Here is a 21070-nt window from a genome sequence, read left to right on the forward strand (position 1 = left end):
TCAAAAAGTCTGGTGCGTGAAGGACCCAAGCAGAAGTTGAATCGATAGTTCTTAGTGAACTGCGATGATTTTGTGTCTGAGTCAGGAACATCTTAGCACAGTTTTCCAGCAGCTCTCTATTAAAAAAAAAAAAAAAAAAAAAAAAAAAAGTATTGGACATGCTGTGAGAGATTGCTTTAGAGAGAACTAAATACTGGGATTTCAGTAGAACTGGAAGGAATCAAATCATATCTGTCAATGGCATCTGGGTTTATTGTTTTGTTGTTTTTTCGAAGTCACAGTCTAAATCTATTTAAGGCATTGTACATAGCTGAATATATAATTTTGGTTTAGTTATTTGAATGGTAGAGAGATGTTATAATCCCCGTTCACAAAGTTGAAGCAGAAGTAAGTGAATTGCCTAAGGTCACACAAAGAGCTGTGGCACAGCAAAGGTAATTCTGTTCTCTGCAGGTGCCTGAAGACTGAGCTGTCTTTTATTTTAAACATTTATTGTGGTTGTACAGGTCCTCTGCAGTTTGCAATTGATCTAAGACTGATTAAAGGTTTCTGTAAAGTTTACATCTTCACTTTTACTTGCTATTGGGATGAATGATTGTGATCTCTGCAGCAGTGCTTGCTAATGTGTTAGCTCCTGGTTGTTTCCACGCCCAACTTTGTTACCTCCAGGGTGCAGGCTGTACCCTGCGAAAGAGTATGGGACATGATGACACTGCAGCTGTTTCAGTTTTTCTGATGCAATGTATGGACAGTGTGTATGTATCTTAAGAAACATAATGTACATGTAGGTGCCTGAAGTCTCACAGATGGAATGGCAACTGTTGGAGCACTGCTTCGTGTTTACTACGAAGTCATGCTAGTCTAGTGATCACGTGAATTTAAGTAATTAGATCTGGGACACATTCCAGGCTCAAAAACCATTGAGATTTGTGCATGTACTGCTTAAGAAAAACAAGGGTTTTTTGCCTGTTACTTTTTATTCATTTTTTTCTTTTTTTTCTTTCATACCATCAAATGTTACACTTACGGATGTAGCTCAGTGAAGAAAGTAAATTAAAAACTCATTAAAATCAGTAGATTACAGCGACTCTCTTTCCAGTAGGAGCCATTAGGTTTGCTAAATTTTGACTAATTTTTCTATTAGTCAAATAGAAGAAAGCAGGTAAAACTTTTCTGCATAAAAACATTCACTCATTGTATGCTGTGTTCTGGCTTTACTGCTTGTAATCAATGATAACTATTATTCATATCAAGTGCTTTGGAAAACATATTAGCAAGGAAGAATGGATTTGCTTTGTCTCTGTGCAGTACATAATTGAACTCAACTGGTCTCAGCTGAAGACATAATTGCTACTTGATAGCTTAGAATCAGAATATTAAGCAGCCTTGAACTGAACAATCAAATTTTTCTGTTAATGAAATAGCTACTCCAAGTATTTTAAGATAAAAAAAAAGGGTACATTATATATAGGCACTGAAAAAAGTTACCTTGAATATTAATTTTCTAGTTAAAAATAAAAATGGTTAAAAAAATCTTGCCATAATTACAATGGGAAAAGTGGATTTTAGTAGCTAATTCTTGCTCATGAGTGCTTTCATATTTTCACCTGGGGCTCTTTTCTAAAGGAGCTCCACGATTCCTTATTCTTCCAGCCACATCCTCCATAGCAATGGCAGCTTCAGCCTTGTAGCTGATACAGGCTCTGAAACTGCTGAAGTGGGAGACTGGAGAGGAGAAAAAATCGTGAGGTCTGTCGAGGTGAAAGAGGGGGGCAGGTGCGGGGTGTGCTTTGGGAACGAGGAGGCTGCATAAGGTTTTAAAATCTCTCTGGGTCCATTAGAATAAATTGCAGGGCTGTAGAAGTACTTTGTGCTTGGGCAAATAACTGTGAAATGCTGTTAGCAAACCAGGGCGGAACTGTGCTGTGAGGGCTGCTCAGCGTTGCTGTCCATGGTTGTGAGAGCTTATCGGCAGCCTTTTCCTCAGCTGATCCGCCTGCCCTTGTGTGGCAGTACATGAAGGAAATTCAGTGAAAAATATGAAGATTTGGTCAGTAAGAAGATGCCTTAATATACTTCTAATTTTCTGGCCTGAAATGTGTTTTAACTTGTCTCCAGTGAGGCTGAGCAAAGCAATATGCTGACAGGTGATTTACTGAAAGCACACGGGAATGCTGGCAAAGCATTTTCAGCAAATATGCAAGTACTGGGTATCCTGCTTGGGAAAGTTGCATCTTTCATTTTCATACTTGTCCCCTGGCAGAATTTCCCATTCATTTTTTCACGCTTTTAGGAAATTTTGCAGATTATTAGTTTACAGCCATGGATTTAACAGAGATCCTCCCAGATCCTGGATATAAAATTCATTTTAAAATGAATGAGTTCTAATGATCCTAAGAAAATAAGAATGGGTAAATCTGCCAGATATGTGCATGCTCTCTTCTGTGTCCCAGGGTACCCTGTCTTACTTCATTGTTACAGATAGAAGAAGCCCTTCTGGGTGCCCCATGGAACAAGAAAGGCCGTAAAAATGGTTTCTTGGCTCATGCACTACTTCATACATTTAAAAAGTTCAAAGGGGAAAGCATTTGTATGACAAACATCAGTCTGTAAATCGGTCTGTTCTATCAGACCCTGCAGTGAGTAGCCATGTCAGGCAGCAACAACCTGCATTTAATTTCAGTGTTGCTTACCCTTGTGCAGGGGTTTGTTTATTTAAAGTTTGCTCAGGCTGCAGCTGGGCAGTCGGGTATCTCATTGCTGTATTGCTGTGTGATGCAGGAGGCTGACACAGACGACAACCAAGGCATGCTGGGCTTTGATGAGTTCTGCACCTTCTACAAGATGATGTCAACACGACGTGATTTGTACTTGCTGATGCTCACCTACAGCAACCACAAGGACTACTTGGATGCAGACGATCTGAGGCGCTTTCTGGAGAATGAGCAGAAGGTAGGCCTGACCCAGGAAAAGCACTCCAGTCTACGTGCCTGTCTGTCTGCCCCGGGCGTGCCTTGCCTTTCTAAAAGGCTGGGAACATATATGTGAACAGTGAGCAGCTACTCTGATTTTAGCAGCTTCGCTCTGGAGGGCGTGAATGTTAAAAATAGCCAGTTAGATGCCTCTTGGTTTTCACCTTGTAGGCTGGGAAGACTGTTTCCCGAATCTTCTTGCCCTCACTACTTCTTTCTTCTTGTAGGCTCTTTGATTGTGTCCAGAACTGTAATGTCTACAGTTACTTTATTTATCATGTATTCTTTTAGGACAGTCCCATCATTATCTTTCTCCAATGTTAAACGTCCCAGTGCAAAGATGTTGCTTCTGGCTCTGCTTTTATCTTAGGGCACAGTCCGCGATGAGACACTGAACTACGTTGTCACCCTTTCTCAGTTTGCAAAGTAGTAGATTGTGTTCCCTGGAGCTGCTGAGAGGATTATTTATGTCTGGGGAAGTGTTGTGAGGATATGTAGTAGTGCAAATTAGGTTCTCTCTTAGTGCTTTAACATTGCATGGCTAGAGTGAGTCTTAAAGACTCTCTTCATTGCACTGATCATGATAGGAGTGTGAATCTTTGTAAACCAAGCTGCCTGGAAGTCCAACACACTTACTCCTATCCCAAATAGCCCTTGGTCAGAACAAGTTTGTTTTTTTTTCTCAAAGATGGTAACTTGGAGGGCCAGAAAGTGGCAACGCATGTGGTATCTGTAATCTAAGAAATGAACAGATGATAAACCCACATCTCTCTGGCAGTTATGATTTTAGATAGAGGGGTGTGTTTCTGTTTCATTGGCCAATCGATCCTCCCCATGGTGAGAGGAAAATGAGCACTAGCCAGAGGACACAAATCAGCTCAGCTAATTGCTGACATGGACAGCACATGCCTCTAGGGTTTCTCTCCCTTGTCTAGCTCTGCCCTTTCTTATGAGGTACATGCAGGGAAAACAAGTGTTCATTCTGTATGTTTGAAGCTGTGCCAGAAAAATCTGTTGTTTCAGAACTTTTTCTTCTGAACCTGGCAAGCCTATAATGTGTGGACAAATAAAGGGTTGGTTGAGTTTTATTTTGTTTTGTTTTTTCCTCCTCTTTCACGTTTGTTTGTTAGGTTTTAAATTACTCCCAGAAAAGGCGTTGATCTTGTAGTAAACATGTTGTAGTTTGATTCCCCCCCCCCCAGCAAAGATTTCATGTTGCCAAAACCATCAACGTGGCCACTTGGCTCTGGTGACCATTTTCATGTGTCGTGTAAAGCAGCCGATGGAATAGATCTGCTTCATCACTTAGGACAGGAACATCAAGTAATAGCAGGGATAATAATTTGATGACAAATCAAGAAATAGCAGGAATATTAAATTATACTGCTTATCTTCCAATATGTTTATAATTCAACTTTTAAGTACAGATAAAAATATAGCTATCATAAATTGTCTTTTTTTGTAAATGTTAACATTTACAAACATTTTTCCCTTTGTACCCTTTTCTTTTTTTCAACTGAGCATGCAAAGAGACCTTGAATTTAGCAGATTTTCTTCAGCTTTCTGAGAGCAGTATGTCCTGATTTCCTTTCACCCTGCTAGTTAAAACTGATTTTTCTGCCCGCTGCATAAACATATGAGCTGTTTTCTTTTTTTCTTTTAAAGTGAAACTATTTTGGTAATGCAAATTTTGATAAGGCAAATCAATCATTAATTCTACAAAAGAAGAAATCCCATTGGTATGTGACAAAGTGTGTTCAGTTTGAGCGCTCTGTGTGGCTAACAATGCTAATCAGATTCGACCTACAAAGTAGACCTCTGTTTTATTGGATGTGATCAGGCAGCTGCCAATAGGACAGAAACTTTTCACAAAGCAGTCTAGTTCTTATCTGACCTGACACTGACTGGCGGGAGTGAGAATCTCCCTGGGTAACTGGAAATCCGTAGTGCCACTCTGGATAAGTTGGCCAGTTGATGAACTGTATACAGAGAAAAGAGCTAGGAAAAGCTGTGACTACTAGTTAACACCTCCTTTTTGCTACTTCTACAGATGACAAATGTGACTAAAGAACAGTGCTTGGAAATCATCAGCAAGTTTGAACCATGCCCGGAGAACAAGAAGGAGGGAGCTCTGGGGATTGATGGTAAGCTGGCTGCTGTAGCTGTTGCAGGAGAGGGTCAACAGTGTTTAAATTCTTAAGAGAATATCACGTTTGTTTGGATAATAGAAAGTCATAGAATTTTATTATGTTGTATAGAGTAGTAGTGCATGGTGTTTTTTTTTTAATTGTCTATTATTTGTGGAGTTGAAATTGGAAGATTTTAGAGGTATGTATCACGATGAAGTAGGAGTCATTACAGGTCGGCTGAAACTGTGTGTGTCTCTATTTGTGCATTTGGAAAATACAATAGAATTGAGTTTTATGATTCCTGCAGGTGTTTTTGGAATTTATTTAGACTTTAATAAGAGAAGCAGTCCGATCCCTTCCCTCAAACTGTGTTCGGCCACTGGAAACTGTCTCTAGGCAGTGCAGTACTGTACATCTTTCAACTCATTTCACTGAGGAGTGATGCCAGGATGTGACCACAGATGTCAGGAGGCTTTTATTCACTATCCAACCTAATGTCCCACCATAATCCTTTGAATTGTAAACCTAAAGGTTTAAGTGAAGAGGGGGATGCAAATGAAGGGTGGATTAAATACAGACATGGTTTTTAGGAAAGTCAGAGTGGGAAATTGAACAAAACACCTGGAATGTTTTTGAAAGCAATAATCACAGCTGGTCTTTGTGACAGATAGAATACTGTGGTTTTATTTACTTATTTTACTTGTCATGTTCATGAATATGTTGGTAAAATGTCAGTATGCATTTTTAGGCTAGTTTTAGGAAGGCTACAGCAACACAAAGGACAAATTGTATTATTTATGGTATTGTTTATTTACAGGTTTCACCAATTACATGCGGAGTCCATCAGGGGACATATTCAACCCAGAACACTACCAAGTGAATCAGGACATGAGTTATCCTTTGAGTCACTATTTTATTACCTCTTCGCATAATACCTACCTCATGGGAGATCAGCTGATGTCCCAGTCTAGGGTGGACATGTACGCGTGGGTGCTACAGTCTGGCTGTCGTTGTGTAGAAGGTAAAGATCAAAGAGGAATCATCACTACTCTCCATACTTTTGTTTCTTCTGTAAAGGGACACCTGTGACTTCTGCAGAAGACTTAGGTCCCATGGTCTTCCATAGATGTTATTTGTCTGACGGGTGTCATTGTTTCTATTCTGTAGTTGACTGCTGGGATGGGCCAGATGGGGAACCGATTGTCCACCACGGATACACTTTGACTTCCAAAATTCTCTTCAAAGATGTGATTGAAACTATCAACAAATATGCCTTTATCAAGAACGAGTATGTATACAGTCTGCCAACTTTTGAAATCAAGCTCTAAGCTGGAGTAATCTCAGGCATCCTTGTAAAGGAAATGATTGAAAATCTAACCTGTTCCTGCATATGACAGACAGGCACTAGAATTACGAGTTTTCTGTGGGGAAAAGGCCTTTAGAAAGAAATAACAAGACAAAACTGGCTGAGCAGGGGCATTCTGTGCAAAGTTTTGACTGAATTTTTCTAGCAAATAGATGACAACTTAGCCACATATCTCTGGATGTGTATTCCAGTGATGACATGGTCACACTTAGCCAGGATAAGGCTGAAGGCATAGCAGTTGGTCATCTGCGAATTCAGCTAAGGAGCTAACTTCAGGCAAAGCTAGGAAGTCAACTATAGCCATCAATTTGGAAAATTTTGTCCTGCAGGCATTGTCTGGCTGAAAGATGAGGAGCTAATTCGGGCCAGATGTCAGGATAGATTTCTCTTTATTCATAATTAGTTTTTAATTAATGAATCCCTCGTAATTCATACTTAAAGTGCATGGTATAGTAGCTCTTGTTCTCATTCTAAAATATATCCTTCTCTTCCTCGAACCTCTCTGGCAAGAAGTGGAGGTTAGGACTGGGTAGTGTAGGAAAGTGAAAAGTGTGCTCTAGAAAAAAATGCATCAAATCTGATAGCAGAAATTTAATTATCCTGTGACTGTCAAAAATGTGTGGTTTGGAGTGAGTAGTGGGGTATCAGTTCTCTGCCCACACTGATAAATATAACCCCTGTGGATTTCACTGGTGCTGATTCCCCTTGTGGGAATAGCTCTGACAGTAATAACCCTTATCCTCTTAATGCTATAAAAGCTACATTTGTGGTTGATAATACTTGCTTATATCTCTGCCAGGTACCCTGTTATCTTGTCAATTGAGAACCATTGCAGTGTAATTCAGCAGAAGAAGATGGCTCAGTATCTTACAGAAATTCTGGGAGACAAACTGGATCTGTCTTCTGTGCACAGCGATGATTCTACCAGACTCCCTTCACCAGCAAGTCTTAAAGGGAAGATACTGGTTAAGGTAAAAACATGCTCAGTTTGTTCCATCCATCCTTTTTTGTGATGATTACAATCTCTGCTTGGTTATCACTTATACACAAATTTAAATGAGGTCATGATAAGCTTTCACCTCCCTGATCTTTAGCGAACATGGATGAGTCCAGAGAATTTTAGCGTTTGCTTGGAGTATTATGATTTTCACTTCTGTAGGAGTTGATTTTTGTTTCACATTGGTGATGTGTTTTTGTTTTGTTTTAATATGTCATAGCATGAGCTGTGTGTTAACCTGCCTGTGTATTCATTTCATCCTCTAGGGGAAGAAACTTCCAGCCAACATTAGTGATGATGCAGAGGAGGGTGAAGTTTCTGATGAGGACAGTGCTGATGAGATAGATGATGACTGCAAACTAATGAATGGAGATGTAAGTTCGGTGATCGCTTGAATGTAAATGTATGTTCAGTTTTCCTATCCCAGGGAGAACAAACCTTGTGTGAGTTCTCTGGAATGTGGATGTGGTCTAATCTTTGGGTTTCATCACAATTTTTTAAGGTTTTAAGCCTTCCTGGGGACAAATTTGGCAGAAGTGCCTACTAGACGGCACCAGTTCTAGTTATAATCTTTCAGTTTGGGAATTTTTTGCCTCTTAATATTTTTGTGCCTGCAACTGTGTATTTATGCCAGATTCTGAAGCTTTTCCCATTCCATCCAGAAGAATCCTATGTCTGCTACAGTTGTAGAGTTTGCTGTGATTGGGAGTCATCTCAGTAATTATTTCTGTTGGCTTATAACAGAAACGTCCTCTGAGTAGCTGAGTCAAGCTAACAGTCTTGATTTATTTCAGCCATTTAAGAATTGCATTAATTAGTTTTACTTTCTCATGACCTCAGACACTCTGTTTGCACTTCAGATCTAACATCTACATTAGGGCTTCACATTCTCGCACATCGTGCATGAAGTGTGATATTGAGCTGCAGGTAACTGCTTCACATTATGTAAATGAAGAGATTGTTTAGCGTGCTCCGAAGCAGTTACTAGTAGTCAATTAAGGCAGATCCTTTGGCTAGTTTTTTCTCTTCACTCTTTTTTTCTTTCAAATAAAATTTTAGTTTTCATTAGTCCTGTTTGGAATTATTAAGCCTTTTTTTTTTTTTTTTTGTCGATACTTTGATTAACAGTTCTGTTTTGTTTCTAGGCATCTACTAATAGAAAAAGAGTGGAGAATATAGCAAAGAAAAAGCTCGACTCACTGATAAAAGAATCCAAAATTCGTGATTGTGAAGATCCAAACAACTTTACAGTTACCACTCTACCATCATTGGGAAAGGCTGGTCAGAAATCAGATATTAAGAAGGTGAACATGTCTTACTGTGCTTCACTCACCCCCTAGGCTTGACTACTGTTTTGCTTGTCTCTGTAGCCACTTAGTACTATTATTTCAGAACAACATTTGTTCTTTCAAAGGCTGTCTAAGGTTGGGTTTATCAATGTGTTTTGACACTCATGAAATTGTATCAGCTTACTGAATAAATTATATATTATAGACTTCAGATTTCATAGCTGAATTAATTCAATTAATGGTGATGCCAGGTGAGCGTCACTGTCAGATATACAAAGCTTTTTTTTTTTTCCACTCAGCAATTAGAGCATGAAATGTACACAAGAAATGACTTTTCAACAGAAAGAGTTTGTTTCCCATTATATAAAAAAGTGAATATGAAAGTTGGGCTTTTTTTTTTCCTCAGTTCTCTATGTTCTATGCATTTATATTTGTATTTTATACTAACAGTTATTTATAAAAATGTACTCAGCCCACAGAGCACACTTCATGAACTTGAGGCATTGTCAGTTTAGAAGTTGTGATAAGCCACAAAAAGCTTAGGAAGGTTGCTGCATACAAATGAAAAACATTGGAGGCCTGCCAATAAGCAGGTGTACTAACTGGGGATTAAAACTAGAGAGCTAAAACTCAGCTTTCCAAAACTTTCTGTTTCTATTGAGTTTTGTATGTACTTTTAAGCTTAATGATTTATGTGAAATATCAGACAGTATTCCTGTAAGTTCTGCCACTATGCTGAGACTTCTGGGTTAGCCAGAGCAATCTGTGTTCTGTTAGACTGGAAAACAATGAAACTGTAAGGTCGTATTAAAGTCTAGTGGCACCAACAAATTATATACATATTTAGGGTTTGCAAGAATTTTGCTTCTTTCTTACCATGAAGAATTTGCGGAAAACCATGTAATTGAGGTCACATCTCATGGCAGGATTAAGTCCTGTTAAACCAGACTTTTAAAATATTAAGCTACAAAACAGTCTGCTGTCAGTGAATGTATGAGACTTGACACTCAAACCTTGCGTGGATGAAAATAAACTTTCATGGTGCGTGGTATTAGGTATTTCTGGGGTTTCTGTCTGTTCTGAATGTTTCTGTTGACAAAAGTGGTGTCAGTTATTGCTGGGATAAAAGGTCTTGTGCTCAGCTTGTGTTTAAAAAAAACCTGCACTGGTCTGGTGAAGTTCTGTTGATGCTTTAGGGTGGGTTGCTTCACAAACTATTTTTGATTGTGTTTAAATACGATGTCTATAGCACCTTATTTGGTCTACTGCATTATTCTTTCTGTTTGATTACTTCAGAATAAACTTGAGGATGATGCAGAATCTGGGGAAGACTTCAGTACCAATAAAAGGCATAGCCGAACGTTGATGGGCAGCTTTTCTAAACGCAAGGTGAGCCACTCAAGAAGATTAGGTCTACACTAAAGATTGCATTCTTGGATAGATTCTATATTTGCTCACAATGGTGGAGAGGAATATCATAGCTGGATTGTCCAGCAGAGGCTTGCCTTCAGACTCACAGAAGAAACAGGGTGGATAACTGGTTGTAGTTGTGCATAACAGGTAGTTTCAAATTACATCAAAGAATAAAGCATCCAAGATTTAATCTGAAAACATTAAAACTGGTTTGCACTTTTTATGTGAGGCTCTGCACTTCCTTAATAAAAAAACTTAGATGTTGGGCTGAGCCATCCTCATGTGCATGCATATCATTCTGCAGTACTACAGATAAATGGATACTCAAAATCAATAGTGCCTTCAAAATGCTGAAGGTTTTGCAGAATCACAATGTGACTGAGGTTGGAAGAGACCTCTCAAGGTCATCTTGTCTGCCCCCCCTGCTCAAACAGGGCTGCTTAGAGCAGGCTGCCTGGGACCACATCCAGGCACCTTTTGAATGTGTACAAGGAAGAGGACCCCACAGCCTCGCTGAGCAGCCTGTTCCAGTGTTCGGTCACTTTCACAGTAAAAGTGTTTCCTGATCTTCAGATGTAACCTCACATGTTAGAGTTTGCACCCACTGCTTCTTGAAAAGCAAGTTTGCTGACACACATTTACTGACACATTCGTTTGTACCACCAATATGGAAGTGGTTTGTACCATAACAGCTTCTGTGTGCTACCGCAAAGCCCTCTGCATACATGTAACTCGTGTTGCTATTTTAACACCATAGAACTTGTTAGTAGTTTCCTTGATTGCTTTATTCAAAACAGTCCCTCACAGAAAAGAGCACAGAAAATTTTCTCCTCAATTTTTATTACAGACTGTTTTAAATGTCTTGAGTTTATTTTTCTTGTTGATTGTTCCACATCATTTGTAGAAAAGGGTGAGTCTCTCTTGAATATTAATATCAGTTTAAAACAATGGTTTTATTTCATTCTGGCACAGAAAAAAGGAAGCAAATTGAAAAAGGCAACCAGTCTGGAGGAGGATGAAGACGACATGGATTCTCAAGGAAATGTAGCCAGAGGCTCTGTACATTGCACCAGGTTTGTTACAAGTGGTTTTGTTTCTAAAAAGAAGATGCCTACATAAATGTGCCCACTAAATAGACATGCTACAGCTCTAGAAGCCAATTTGTTGAGGGCTGTCTGTAGTTGTGTGACAGGAATCTGGTATAAGGGTATATCCGTTGTCTGCCACATTATCTCAATGATCTCTTGGTGCCATTTGGCCTAATTAGCAAAGTACAGTGGACCTAATGTGTCTTTTGAGCTCTTACCATCTCATCCAGCTGACATACAGACTGTTTGATTGGTAGCCCAGTGAATTCATTAAGGTTGATTTGCATAGTGCATCAGCTCCCCAGCAGATTTTTGGTTTCTAATTTGCCACGTGCATCAAGGTTCGTGTGATGTTTTTGAGTTCTCTTTGGAAACTGCCTTTTCAAAAATCCTGACATCAAAGGTCCTTTGTGGAATGGCTGCATAAGATTCAGGCTATAAAAAAAAGAAATCAGATCAAGCAGTTCTCTAGGATACTTTGGGAGATTAGTTGTTAGTGATAACCTGAAGCAAGTAAGGAGGATCAGAGACTTGTTCTGTATACTTTAATGTGGTTGTTTCCATAACTTCTGTGCTTTGACAATGAAGCTCTGTGGTATAAAACTGTTAAATGCTTCCTTGGTGTAAGATAGACTTCTTATTTGTCTTTACCCTGATTTATTTTTAAATATGAGAAGGAAAATTTCTTTCTTAATTCACAGAAAATTGATTTGCTTTATCGTTCTAGGATAAACCGACAGAAGAAAACAATGAAGCTGTCTCGGGCACTCTCAGACCTGGTGAAATATACAAAGTCTGTTGGCATCCATGATGTTGAAACTGAAAGTAGGTTGAACTAAAAGTATCCTAAAAGTAATTGCTTCGTAAAGAAGTTGAAAGGTTTATGTTATCATACCTATCCGTATTAAAAGCTGTTTATCTGTTTGTTTCTCCCCTGCCCTGAGAAGAGTTTAACAGAAGAGCTGCGCACAATAAAGCTATACTATTTCAAAGTGGCTCACCACTTGCTATTCAGAATCCACAAAATGAGTCTAGAGTTGTGTGACAGCTTCCATAAAGGAGGTAAAGCTATAACAGGTAGTAGTAACACATGTAGTCTTCAGTAGCTTTTATAAAGGTTGCTCCACACTATTTACATCCTGGGAAATAGCAGAGGACTTAGTTATTTTCTTGGGAGGAAAGGTCTGAAGAGCATTTCAAATCAACAGAGGTGTCTCCAGAGTTTGGATTTTACTTCAAACCTAGTGAAATGTCCACGTTAAATTTCTAGGATATTTCAGTCCTCTTCCTAAGTTTTCTGCATCTGATTTTGACAGGAATCAAGATTTAGTTAAAAGCGTCAGAAAAAGAAAATTGCTTGCCAGAAATCAAACTTTCTTTGAGCAAATTCAAAACATCTTAGAGAGTGTTTTTTTTAAACTTCTTAACGAAGATTCAGGTCGTTCATTACATTCAGCTTCATTTTCCCAGCTATAACTTCTCCAATTAGCACAATTATTCTTCTGTAGTATAAGAAAAAGATAGCACCCAATGAGTTGGAATTATTCAAATTATGATAGATCGTTATAAGTAATTAGTGCTGTCTTTGTTTGAATGCTTTATTTAGATAATAAATAAATAACAAGATGACCTCTGATCACCTCTTGTCGTCTTTGTAGTCTCTTCTAGCTGGCAGGTTTCGTCTTTCAGTGAAACAAAAGCCCACCAGATACTGCAGCAAAAGCCTGCACAGTATCTACGTTTCAACCAGCACCAGTTATCCCGCATCTACCCATCTTCTTACCGTGTAGACTCTAGCAACTACAATCCCCAGCCATTCTGGAATGCTGGCTGCCAACTTGGTGAGCAGAAAGAAAGCTTATTTATTTTTTTGCTTTATTTTGGAAGGAACTTTTTAATGGGAGCTGCAGAACTAACTCTCAAATATGAGTTCTCTCCTCATCCAAGTCTACTGACATTTGAGTCCTTCTTGTTATTTTCTATATTGTTACCTAGATAGATTACCTCAAAAATGCGTCCTACATGCAGGCAATTGTCTGATAAATGAACATCCTTTTCAAATGCAAGAAGACTTCAGAGTTCAGACTCTTTCAAGGAGCTTCTCTCCCTGAAGCTGTGATGTCTGCTATATAAGAGAAGTCTTTTTCAGAAAAATATTTGAGTCTTTGCATCCAAGAAGTCAAATGTCAAAACATATTTAGGTCTTCTTTCTTTAACTTGTTTCTACAAACAGAAATGTTGTCAATGTACTTTGGTAGTAATATCACTTTTTCTTTTTTTAACAGTGGCATTAAACTACCAGTCAGAGGGGAGAATGCTGCAACTAAACCGGGCCAAATTTAGTGCCAATGGGAACTGTGGCTATGTCCTCAAACCAAACTGCATGTGTCAAGGTAAGAAAAATCAGTAGAATAAGTGGATTACTTATTGCCTGAGAAGAGTTTATGTGGATCCTTATTATAGTTTGTTGAAAAATACATTTCTGATGCTAGAAGCAAGTAAGCCAGAAGGTATCAGCAACTAAAGCTATCCCCAGAATTGCTGCTCTTTCACATTCTGTGGCTTCTCATTCTTTCAGGTGTCTTTAATCCAAATTCGGAAGACCCATTGCCTGGTCAGTTGAAGAAACAACTGATTCTACGAATTATCAGTGGTCAACAGCTCCCAAAACCAAAGGATTCCATGTTGGGAGACAGAGGAGAGGTATTGAGCTATTGGTGACTGTTCTTATGTTGGTGAAGGTTTATTTCCAATTTAGCTGAGCTAAGTGTGAGGATTTAACTTCCTGCAGTTATCTGTTGGGAGACATAAAACATTAATAAATGAGCACTTAGTATCCTAGATCTTTAGGTGGTTTTCATGTCTACTAAGCATCACAGCAACAGCCTGATTTTTTTTTCCTCCAATTGTCAATACAGTTCCTCCAGGACAAGCAAAAACAGGCCAATAAGCTCATCATTCTACTCACAACAGTACTTTAAATACCCTCCAAACCCCTCTGCTTGCATCAATCTGCTCCCAGTCCTTCATTTAGCACCGTATTACATGTTTTCTTTCTGTCCTTCCTTTGGCTTTCTGGTGTATGTTTTTTTTAAAATTGTTATTATTTATTTTGTTTTGTGATGACCTTTTTTTGTTTGTTTGTTTTATAATGCCCCTGGCAATTCCACGTAAGACTGAAATGAGTCAAATTTGCAACTCCTTGGTACCTTTTTTAAGACTTTTGTTAATTACTTGTGTTGTTTATCAGTGTTGCAATATCATTCACATGACTTTATTAGTCATTAACAAATGATAGGATGAGGCAGTTTTGTTGAATTAAAATTTCCTTTTAGCGTTTTGCCTCTTAGAAATAGAATCAAACCTCTCAAATGAGTTCTTACATGCTTGGTTTTTATGTGGATGTTGCAATCTGCTTCTAAATATTCTTTTTCCACAGAACTGTTTTAGGTAAACTACCCTAAAAAATAAATGTGGTAGAGTCATACTTAAGGTTTGTTGAACCTGCTTGGTTTCGATAATTTATTTCTTATTTTTATTAATATCACATATGTGACAATATGGAATTTGTCCTAATTCAGTTTACACTCAGATTTCAGAGGATGAAGAATAATCTTTTAAACTGCCATTTTATCCTGAACAGTAGGGGAATTTCTTGTCTTTTCAATATTTATTTTCTGTTTTCCAGATCATAGATCCATTTGTTGAAGTAGAAGTTATAGGTCTGCCTGTTGATTGCTTCAAAGAACAAACTAGAGTAGTTGATGATAATGGTAAGATCATATGTGTTTTGTTTGTTTGTTTTGTTTTTTTATGGTTGAAACATCCTCTTTCAGGCAAGCTGTTCATCAGGAGACAAACAGATGAAATTATGTGCCTATTATAGAAGAAAATGAGAAATGGATTTTTAATCATTTTTGCTGTTTATCATTCTTGGGTCTTAAATTGTTCAAATGAGTTGGTATGATGTTGTGAAGGTCTTGGTGTAATATGAGCTGTTTGTCTGACTTCTCACTGAGTATGAGAAAAGGCTATTACAAGCTAGTGGTTGTCAAAAAAGTCAAAAGAAATTCATCTTGTTCAAACACAACTTCTTGTGCTGTTGCACCTCCTACTGAAGTGAGTAGGGGTACTGGATTATCAAAAAACAACGATTAAACTATTAGGAAAACTAGAATGTCATTGCAGTTTAGGCATTCCTTATATAGGCAGTCTTCTTTCTTCATCTGTCTTGTGAACAAAATATGTAAAAGCTAATTCTTTCATTCCTAGGTTTTAACCCAATGTGGGAAGAAACATTGGTGTTCACACTGCACATGCCAGAGATTGCACTGATTAGGTTCCTTGTGTGGGATCATGATCCAATTGGACGTGATTTTATTGGACAAAGAACAATAGCTTTCAGCAGTATGATGCCAGGTAAGACAGAAATGGGGAATTACCAAATCAGTTGGCTAGGATTTTTTTTTTTTTTTTGCAATTTACAAAAGGAAAGTCTTTAGATGCTTTTTCTAGCATCTGTTTCTCCTTGTCAGCTTTGCTCACTCTGTTTCAGGTTACCGCCACGTATACCTAGAAGGTATAGAAGAGGCATCCATCTTTGTTCATGTGGCTATTAATGACATCTGTGGTAAGGTGAGTGCTGTCAGAGCAATGCAATTTGGTCTGCATGTGTAAATGAACCGACAAGATTCTATATCACACGAGGGAAGCCCAGTGGGTGAGGGTCCAAACTAACTTATTTATTCTAACTTCATCTCTGTGATTGTCATGGTAGCCTGAGATCTGTCTGAATACAGACAAAAAGACAAAGGTTACATTATAAAAAGAGATTCTTGCAGCACATTTTAGAGGGAGCCACAGGGGGCAGGTTATTTCATTGTAGTGTATGCACATTAATATGATTAAGTGTGGTTATGTCCAGTACAGTCAGTGCACCTTGCTGAACAAAAGGTTATACCCCTGAACCGCGTGTGCTTTCTGTCTGCAAAGCTTATTCTTTGAAGGCTCTGTCTGCCTGATGTTCTTGCATTTTAAATTTAACTAAATTGTTAGACATTATTTGCTTGGGGTGTTTTTCCATAATAGCACTTCAAGTGCAGAGGAAAGATGATCCTCATAATCATTGCTGGGCTTATTCTTCCCTGCTTATTTGTTAGTAATAGTGTGTTTGCTTCATGTGCAGGAAAAATACAACTTGATGGGTGCTGTGCCTATTAAAATAAAGCCTTAACTTTTCTTTGGCCAGCTGGCAGTGACATGGCTTATTTCCTCTCGGTGCACTGGATTTAGTTACTTTCATGGGATTAATTCCAATGAGTTTCAGGTAGACTTAAGTATGTTGTAGTGCCTTGAGAACCTCAAAACCAGTTTATATCCACTCACAATGTAAGACTGAGCCATCTTTCAACAAGCTGAAATTTCAGTATCCTGACAGCAGAAGGCACCATTGAATAGGCCAGGAATTGTGAGTTCTTCTTCTTGTGGTGTGCTTCATGCAAGAGGAATTAAAGTAATTCTTAAAAAGGAAAATATCTCTTTAGACTGCTAGGTTTTAATGGGGTGAAACTAAAATAACTACAAGGAAAACATTTTATTTTTATAGAACGAAGGGCTGTTTCTGGAAAGAAGGTCACTTCAGATATTTCAGTTAATGCCTGTAAAAGGAATGAGATATTAAGTTCAGCTCCTGCTTTTTTGTCTGATGTCTAACACAAAAGCCTTTGGGCAGATATAGCTTCATCAGGATAGGGATGGGAGTACTGCCTGAAACTTTGTATGATGGCATTATGAATCTGTTTGAAGGTAGCTCTGTGGAGCTACCAAGACTTTGCAAGAGACTTTACAAGCTTTGGGTAAAAGAGAGAGTTAGTGTTGGTCTGAGTAAGACAGAAAAATTTTTAATTTCTGACTGTAGGGTCTGTCAGAAATAAAAGGCTAACATGGAGGTGATGGTAAAAAGACCAGTCCAAATCTTGAGGGAAGAGTGATACCAATCTGAGTATTTCAATGCTAAGATCTTTCCTGACTTTGTTTTTGGGTTCAAGGGAAGTATATAGTGTGTAAGTCGTGCCTTTTATTGGCAGTGGGTAGGGATGTGATTCTGTCTGTAACGTTGCAGATGCTTGCTGGATGTGTGCATTAGCACAGATTCAAACAGCTTTAGATTTTATTATGAACTTCTTTGGAATTCCCGTGTTAGGCCTACTACTCTTTCTTGAATAGCTCTATCAGACACTCCACGCTTGTAACAAGAAGGTCAGGTAGCTCATCCTTGGGCACGAGGCCAGTGGGAATTGATCTGATCTGATTAATGGCAGTGTCCTTCACCTCAGTCCTGTGTTTGCTGTGTGGCTCCAGCAGAGAGGCTGACTGTCCTTAACAGCCTTACTCATCCTTTTGTGAATTCTTCTTCTTAGTCAAAATGATAGAGAACAGACAGGTTCTCTTCTACCTCCCAGTGCTGCTGTATGCAGTCTTTATGCTCCAGTTTTTCACTGCTTTCAGGTGATGCCCTCTGTGCTGATATTGTAAGGATAGCAAATATTTCGGTATTCTTCATTAGCAATCAAAGCCGGGAGTTTAGTATCCACTGTCAAATGGGACAAAGACAAATTGGGTCTGCCTGCTGTAGTGGCTGATAGCTGCATCAGCTTCCAAGTCACTGCTCTTGACTGCAGTGCTTTGTGAAAGAGATCATGTTCACAGTCGTGTGAAAATATGAAGAAAATATTGAAGAAACACTACACAGCCCTTTCTGCTTTGGTCTCTAGATCATGTCCTGCTGTGAATTTCGGTTAACAGAGTTTTGCTAAAATAAGAACTGTTTCCCCTCTTCTAATTATTGGCAGAAAAATCACCACAGTTATCAGTCTAATTTAACCCATCCTTTATTAACTCAGATATTCTACTGCAAGCATTTGGGGGCTTTTTTTTCTAGATGTAGATATTCCACCCTCAGTAGCTTAATATCACAGAAGCACAGTTAGATTTCCTTCACCTTAACTAGTGTTTAACTGATTATTTTTTTCTAGATTGCACTGTTTTCTTGGAGACACTTCTCTTTGTCTGTGTCTCTTCCATAGTCTATTAATGTATTGTGGAATTTCTTGTGTTTTTCTAGATGTGCATATCTTTGAGATTCTCCCTCGCTGCTGTTTTGTGTCTTACTTGCCTTTACTCTGTCTGTTTGTGATTTCAGTGGGCTTCTCTATGTCAAAAAAAGTCTACTTTTAGAAGCAGAACATTTTTAGACGCCTTGAAGGTACCCCTCCTGCCTCAGGGAGGTGAAGTGACCACCACCACACACCTGCATGCCTCTAACTCTTTTAGCATCGGTGTTCCCTTAGTAGCATTTTGGAGCTCTTCAACTCATGTAACGTGGATTGTGACATTTGGCTTGGTCAGTTCTATTGGGTCATTGATCAGCCAGAGAGCCCTGAATTTATGAAGTAGATCCAGGATAAAAGTCCTTCTAGATCCTTTCTTTCTCTCTTCTTCGAGTCTCTACTTACTGTCTTTTCTCTTACATGCTGTAATTCTTTTACATGGAAAAGAACATTCAACAGTGAATTGTTTGCTAAATTGTGGGAAAGCCTCGTGCTGCTTTGTAAGTCTCCTGAAGAATTAAATAGGCCAGTGACAGCTGGAGTAGAGGCTGAAAGCACATATTCTGGATCTCCGTCAAAATGGCTCTCTTTTTCCTTTTTTTTTTTTTGTAAGTTAACCAAATTTGTCTTTGCATTCTTGAATCAGTCCATTGATTCAAGCAATAGCGGCTAACTTAACAAAGATGCACCAAAGAAACCAGAATGATACCTGAGGTCCTGCACTGTGTGTCACTCATTTCATCAGTGCTTTTCTTTCTTTTGTTTTTGGGGATATTATTTGTATGTGTGTATGACAATTTTTGTTCTGGATTTTGCAAACATTTATATTGTGTGATTTTTGTACCAATAAATATGTGTACTTGCCAACTTGCAGCAATTGGAGCAGAAGATTTTTTGCTTCGCTCCTTAACAAATGCTGAATCTCATTTTGAAGCTTTGTGGTGGAAGCTGGATCCACTGTGATCCAAGCAGACTGTTCAATAGCCTGGCTCTCACAGGACACGTATTAATATTTCAGTTACATTTTCTCTGCCATGTATTATTGGCACTTTTTCCTCCACAAATGGGGGGGAAAAAAAAAAACAATCCCTAACTTCTTTATCTTACCCTGTATATATTTGTAAAGTCCATTTTATGTCTCCTGTTAGCCATCTCTGTCTCACACTGGGTCTTGGCATGTTGTAGCTAAACTTCAATCAGAAGCTGCTAAACTTCCAGCCTGAAATAATATTCTGAATGCTTTCACTGGGGTTCATCTCAGGCGAATAAATCATGATTCCACATGCCGGATTGCACAGGACACTTATGAATAAAAGCAGCTTTTAAGCTAGTGCAGTTAACTGTACAATACAACTAGTTCTATTGGTGAGTTCCTATGAAGCAAAACTTGAAATATGTCAGCATGTACTCGAATATTTTGGGAGTGACCATTGTAATTTAAATGAGATCTTTCTGACCCGTTGTTTAGCACTGCAGAAAAGTGGCCTCACATGGGACATCACGGGGTAACGGAGTTGAACGGACAGCAGATGCCAACAAGTACTGATACTGATCATATTTATCATGGGTTTCTTACAATGCTTGCGCGCTGCATTTTTGTTCATTGTTTATGCTTGAGGAAGAGAACTACTGATATTAAAGAATCTGATCTAACTGGGAAATAAAGGGAACAAAGGAGGAGAAGATTAGAAAGGAAAAGTTTTCTCTTTAACTGATTTTTATGTATGGGGCTCTATGTACAGAGCAAAGCCCGTCTACCCTTTATCATACATCATACATCAGCTTTAAAAGTTGGCAAGTACACCTGGAATGTTTACAGGAATGCTGAGACTCTTTCAGTTTCACTGAAATGTAAATCTGCCGGATGAAGGTGGGAGATCCTTAACAGTTTGTGGTTATATATATTCAATGCTTAAATAAGAGCCGAAGTGTGGGAAGTATTCTCTTACCAACCCGACTAACTTCCTTTGTTTATAATGTGTTTCTTCAGTGATGAAAACACACGTGAGTGTCTTTGGATGTGTTGTGTAGTAGGAAATGATCAAATGTAATCGCACAGGAGAAAAAAGAGGACTCTTTGAGGATCCTGTGCCACACACCTAGTTGTAACATGTAACTGCTGGTCGTGGTAGTGCTCGATGCAAGTGCAGTGTCAATCTCGTTTATGCTGAAAGCCAAAATATGATACTTTTATGTCCACTGTGTATTTCCTGACAGCTTCTAAAGAATGTAAAGCTCCATTTGAACATCCAATTTGTTATTAGATGTATTAAGTCAAGACTATTCTTTAGCCTAAAAGGTCACTATCATTTAAATTCTGTAACCACCCAATGTTGCATGAAAATTAAAATTGAAATGATTTCAAAATATCTTTTTAAAAAAAAAAAAAAAAAAATGCTGCCATTCTACAGCCTGTTTTGTGTGTGCTGTATTTTTTTTTTCTTTCCTTTTTTAGTTTTGTTTTTGTGTTTCCTCCTGTCATTTATTCAGGGCATTCTTTTTGTTCCTGCTCGGACCTTGGTTGCATGCTACAAAGTCCTTGTCTAAAGTATGAGCGCTAGTTGATATCTCCAGTGTAAGAGACAGGAAAAATAATTGGATTTGGCAGGATCTAATGTGCAATTCTGCACAAGTGTTGTGTCCTGCACAAGTTGGGAAATTCAGCTCTGTGTTTCCAATTAATTTAATTCTTTGGCAATTCTAATTG

General features: G+C 38.5%; 1 protein-coding gene across 1 annotated transcript in view; it reads left to right on the forward strand.

Moving 5' to 3' along the window:
- Positions 1 to 21070, forward strand: part of PLCH2 (phospholipase C eta 2) — an 80799-nt gene that overhangs the window by 50501 nt on the left and 9228 nt on the right. The window contains 16 exon segments of the mRNA XM_082776722.1: positions 2782 to 2952; positions 5023 to 5116; positions 5919 to 6122; positions 6269 to 6389; positions 7267 to 7438; positions 7731 to 7838; positions 8610 to 8768; positions 10050 to 10142; positions 11139 to 11239; positions 11982 to 12079; positions 12913 to 13095; positions 13540 to 13647; positions 13833 to 13957; positions 14943 to 15027; positions 15527 to 15673; positions 15810 to 15889. Of these exon segments, the coding sequence (XP_082632848.1) occupies positions 2782 to 2952; positions 5023 to 5116; positions 5919 to 6122; positions 6269 to 6389; positions 7267 to 7438; positions 7731 to 7838; positions 8610 to 8768; positions 10050 to 10142; positions 11139 to 11239; positions 11982 to 12079; positions 12913 to 13095; positions 13540 to 13647; positions 13833 to 13957; positions 14943 to 15027; positions 15527 to 15673; positions 15810 to 15889 (2049 nt within the window).

Source organism: Aythya marila (assembly GCF_965140915.1).
Source record: "Aythya marila genome assembly, chromosome: 21".
Taxonomy (NCBI): Eukaryota; Metazoa; Chordata; class Aves; order Anseriformes; family Anatidae; genus Aythya; species Aythya marila.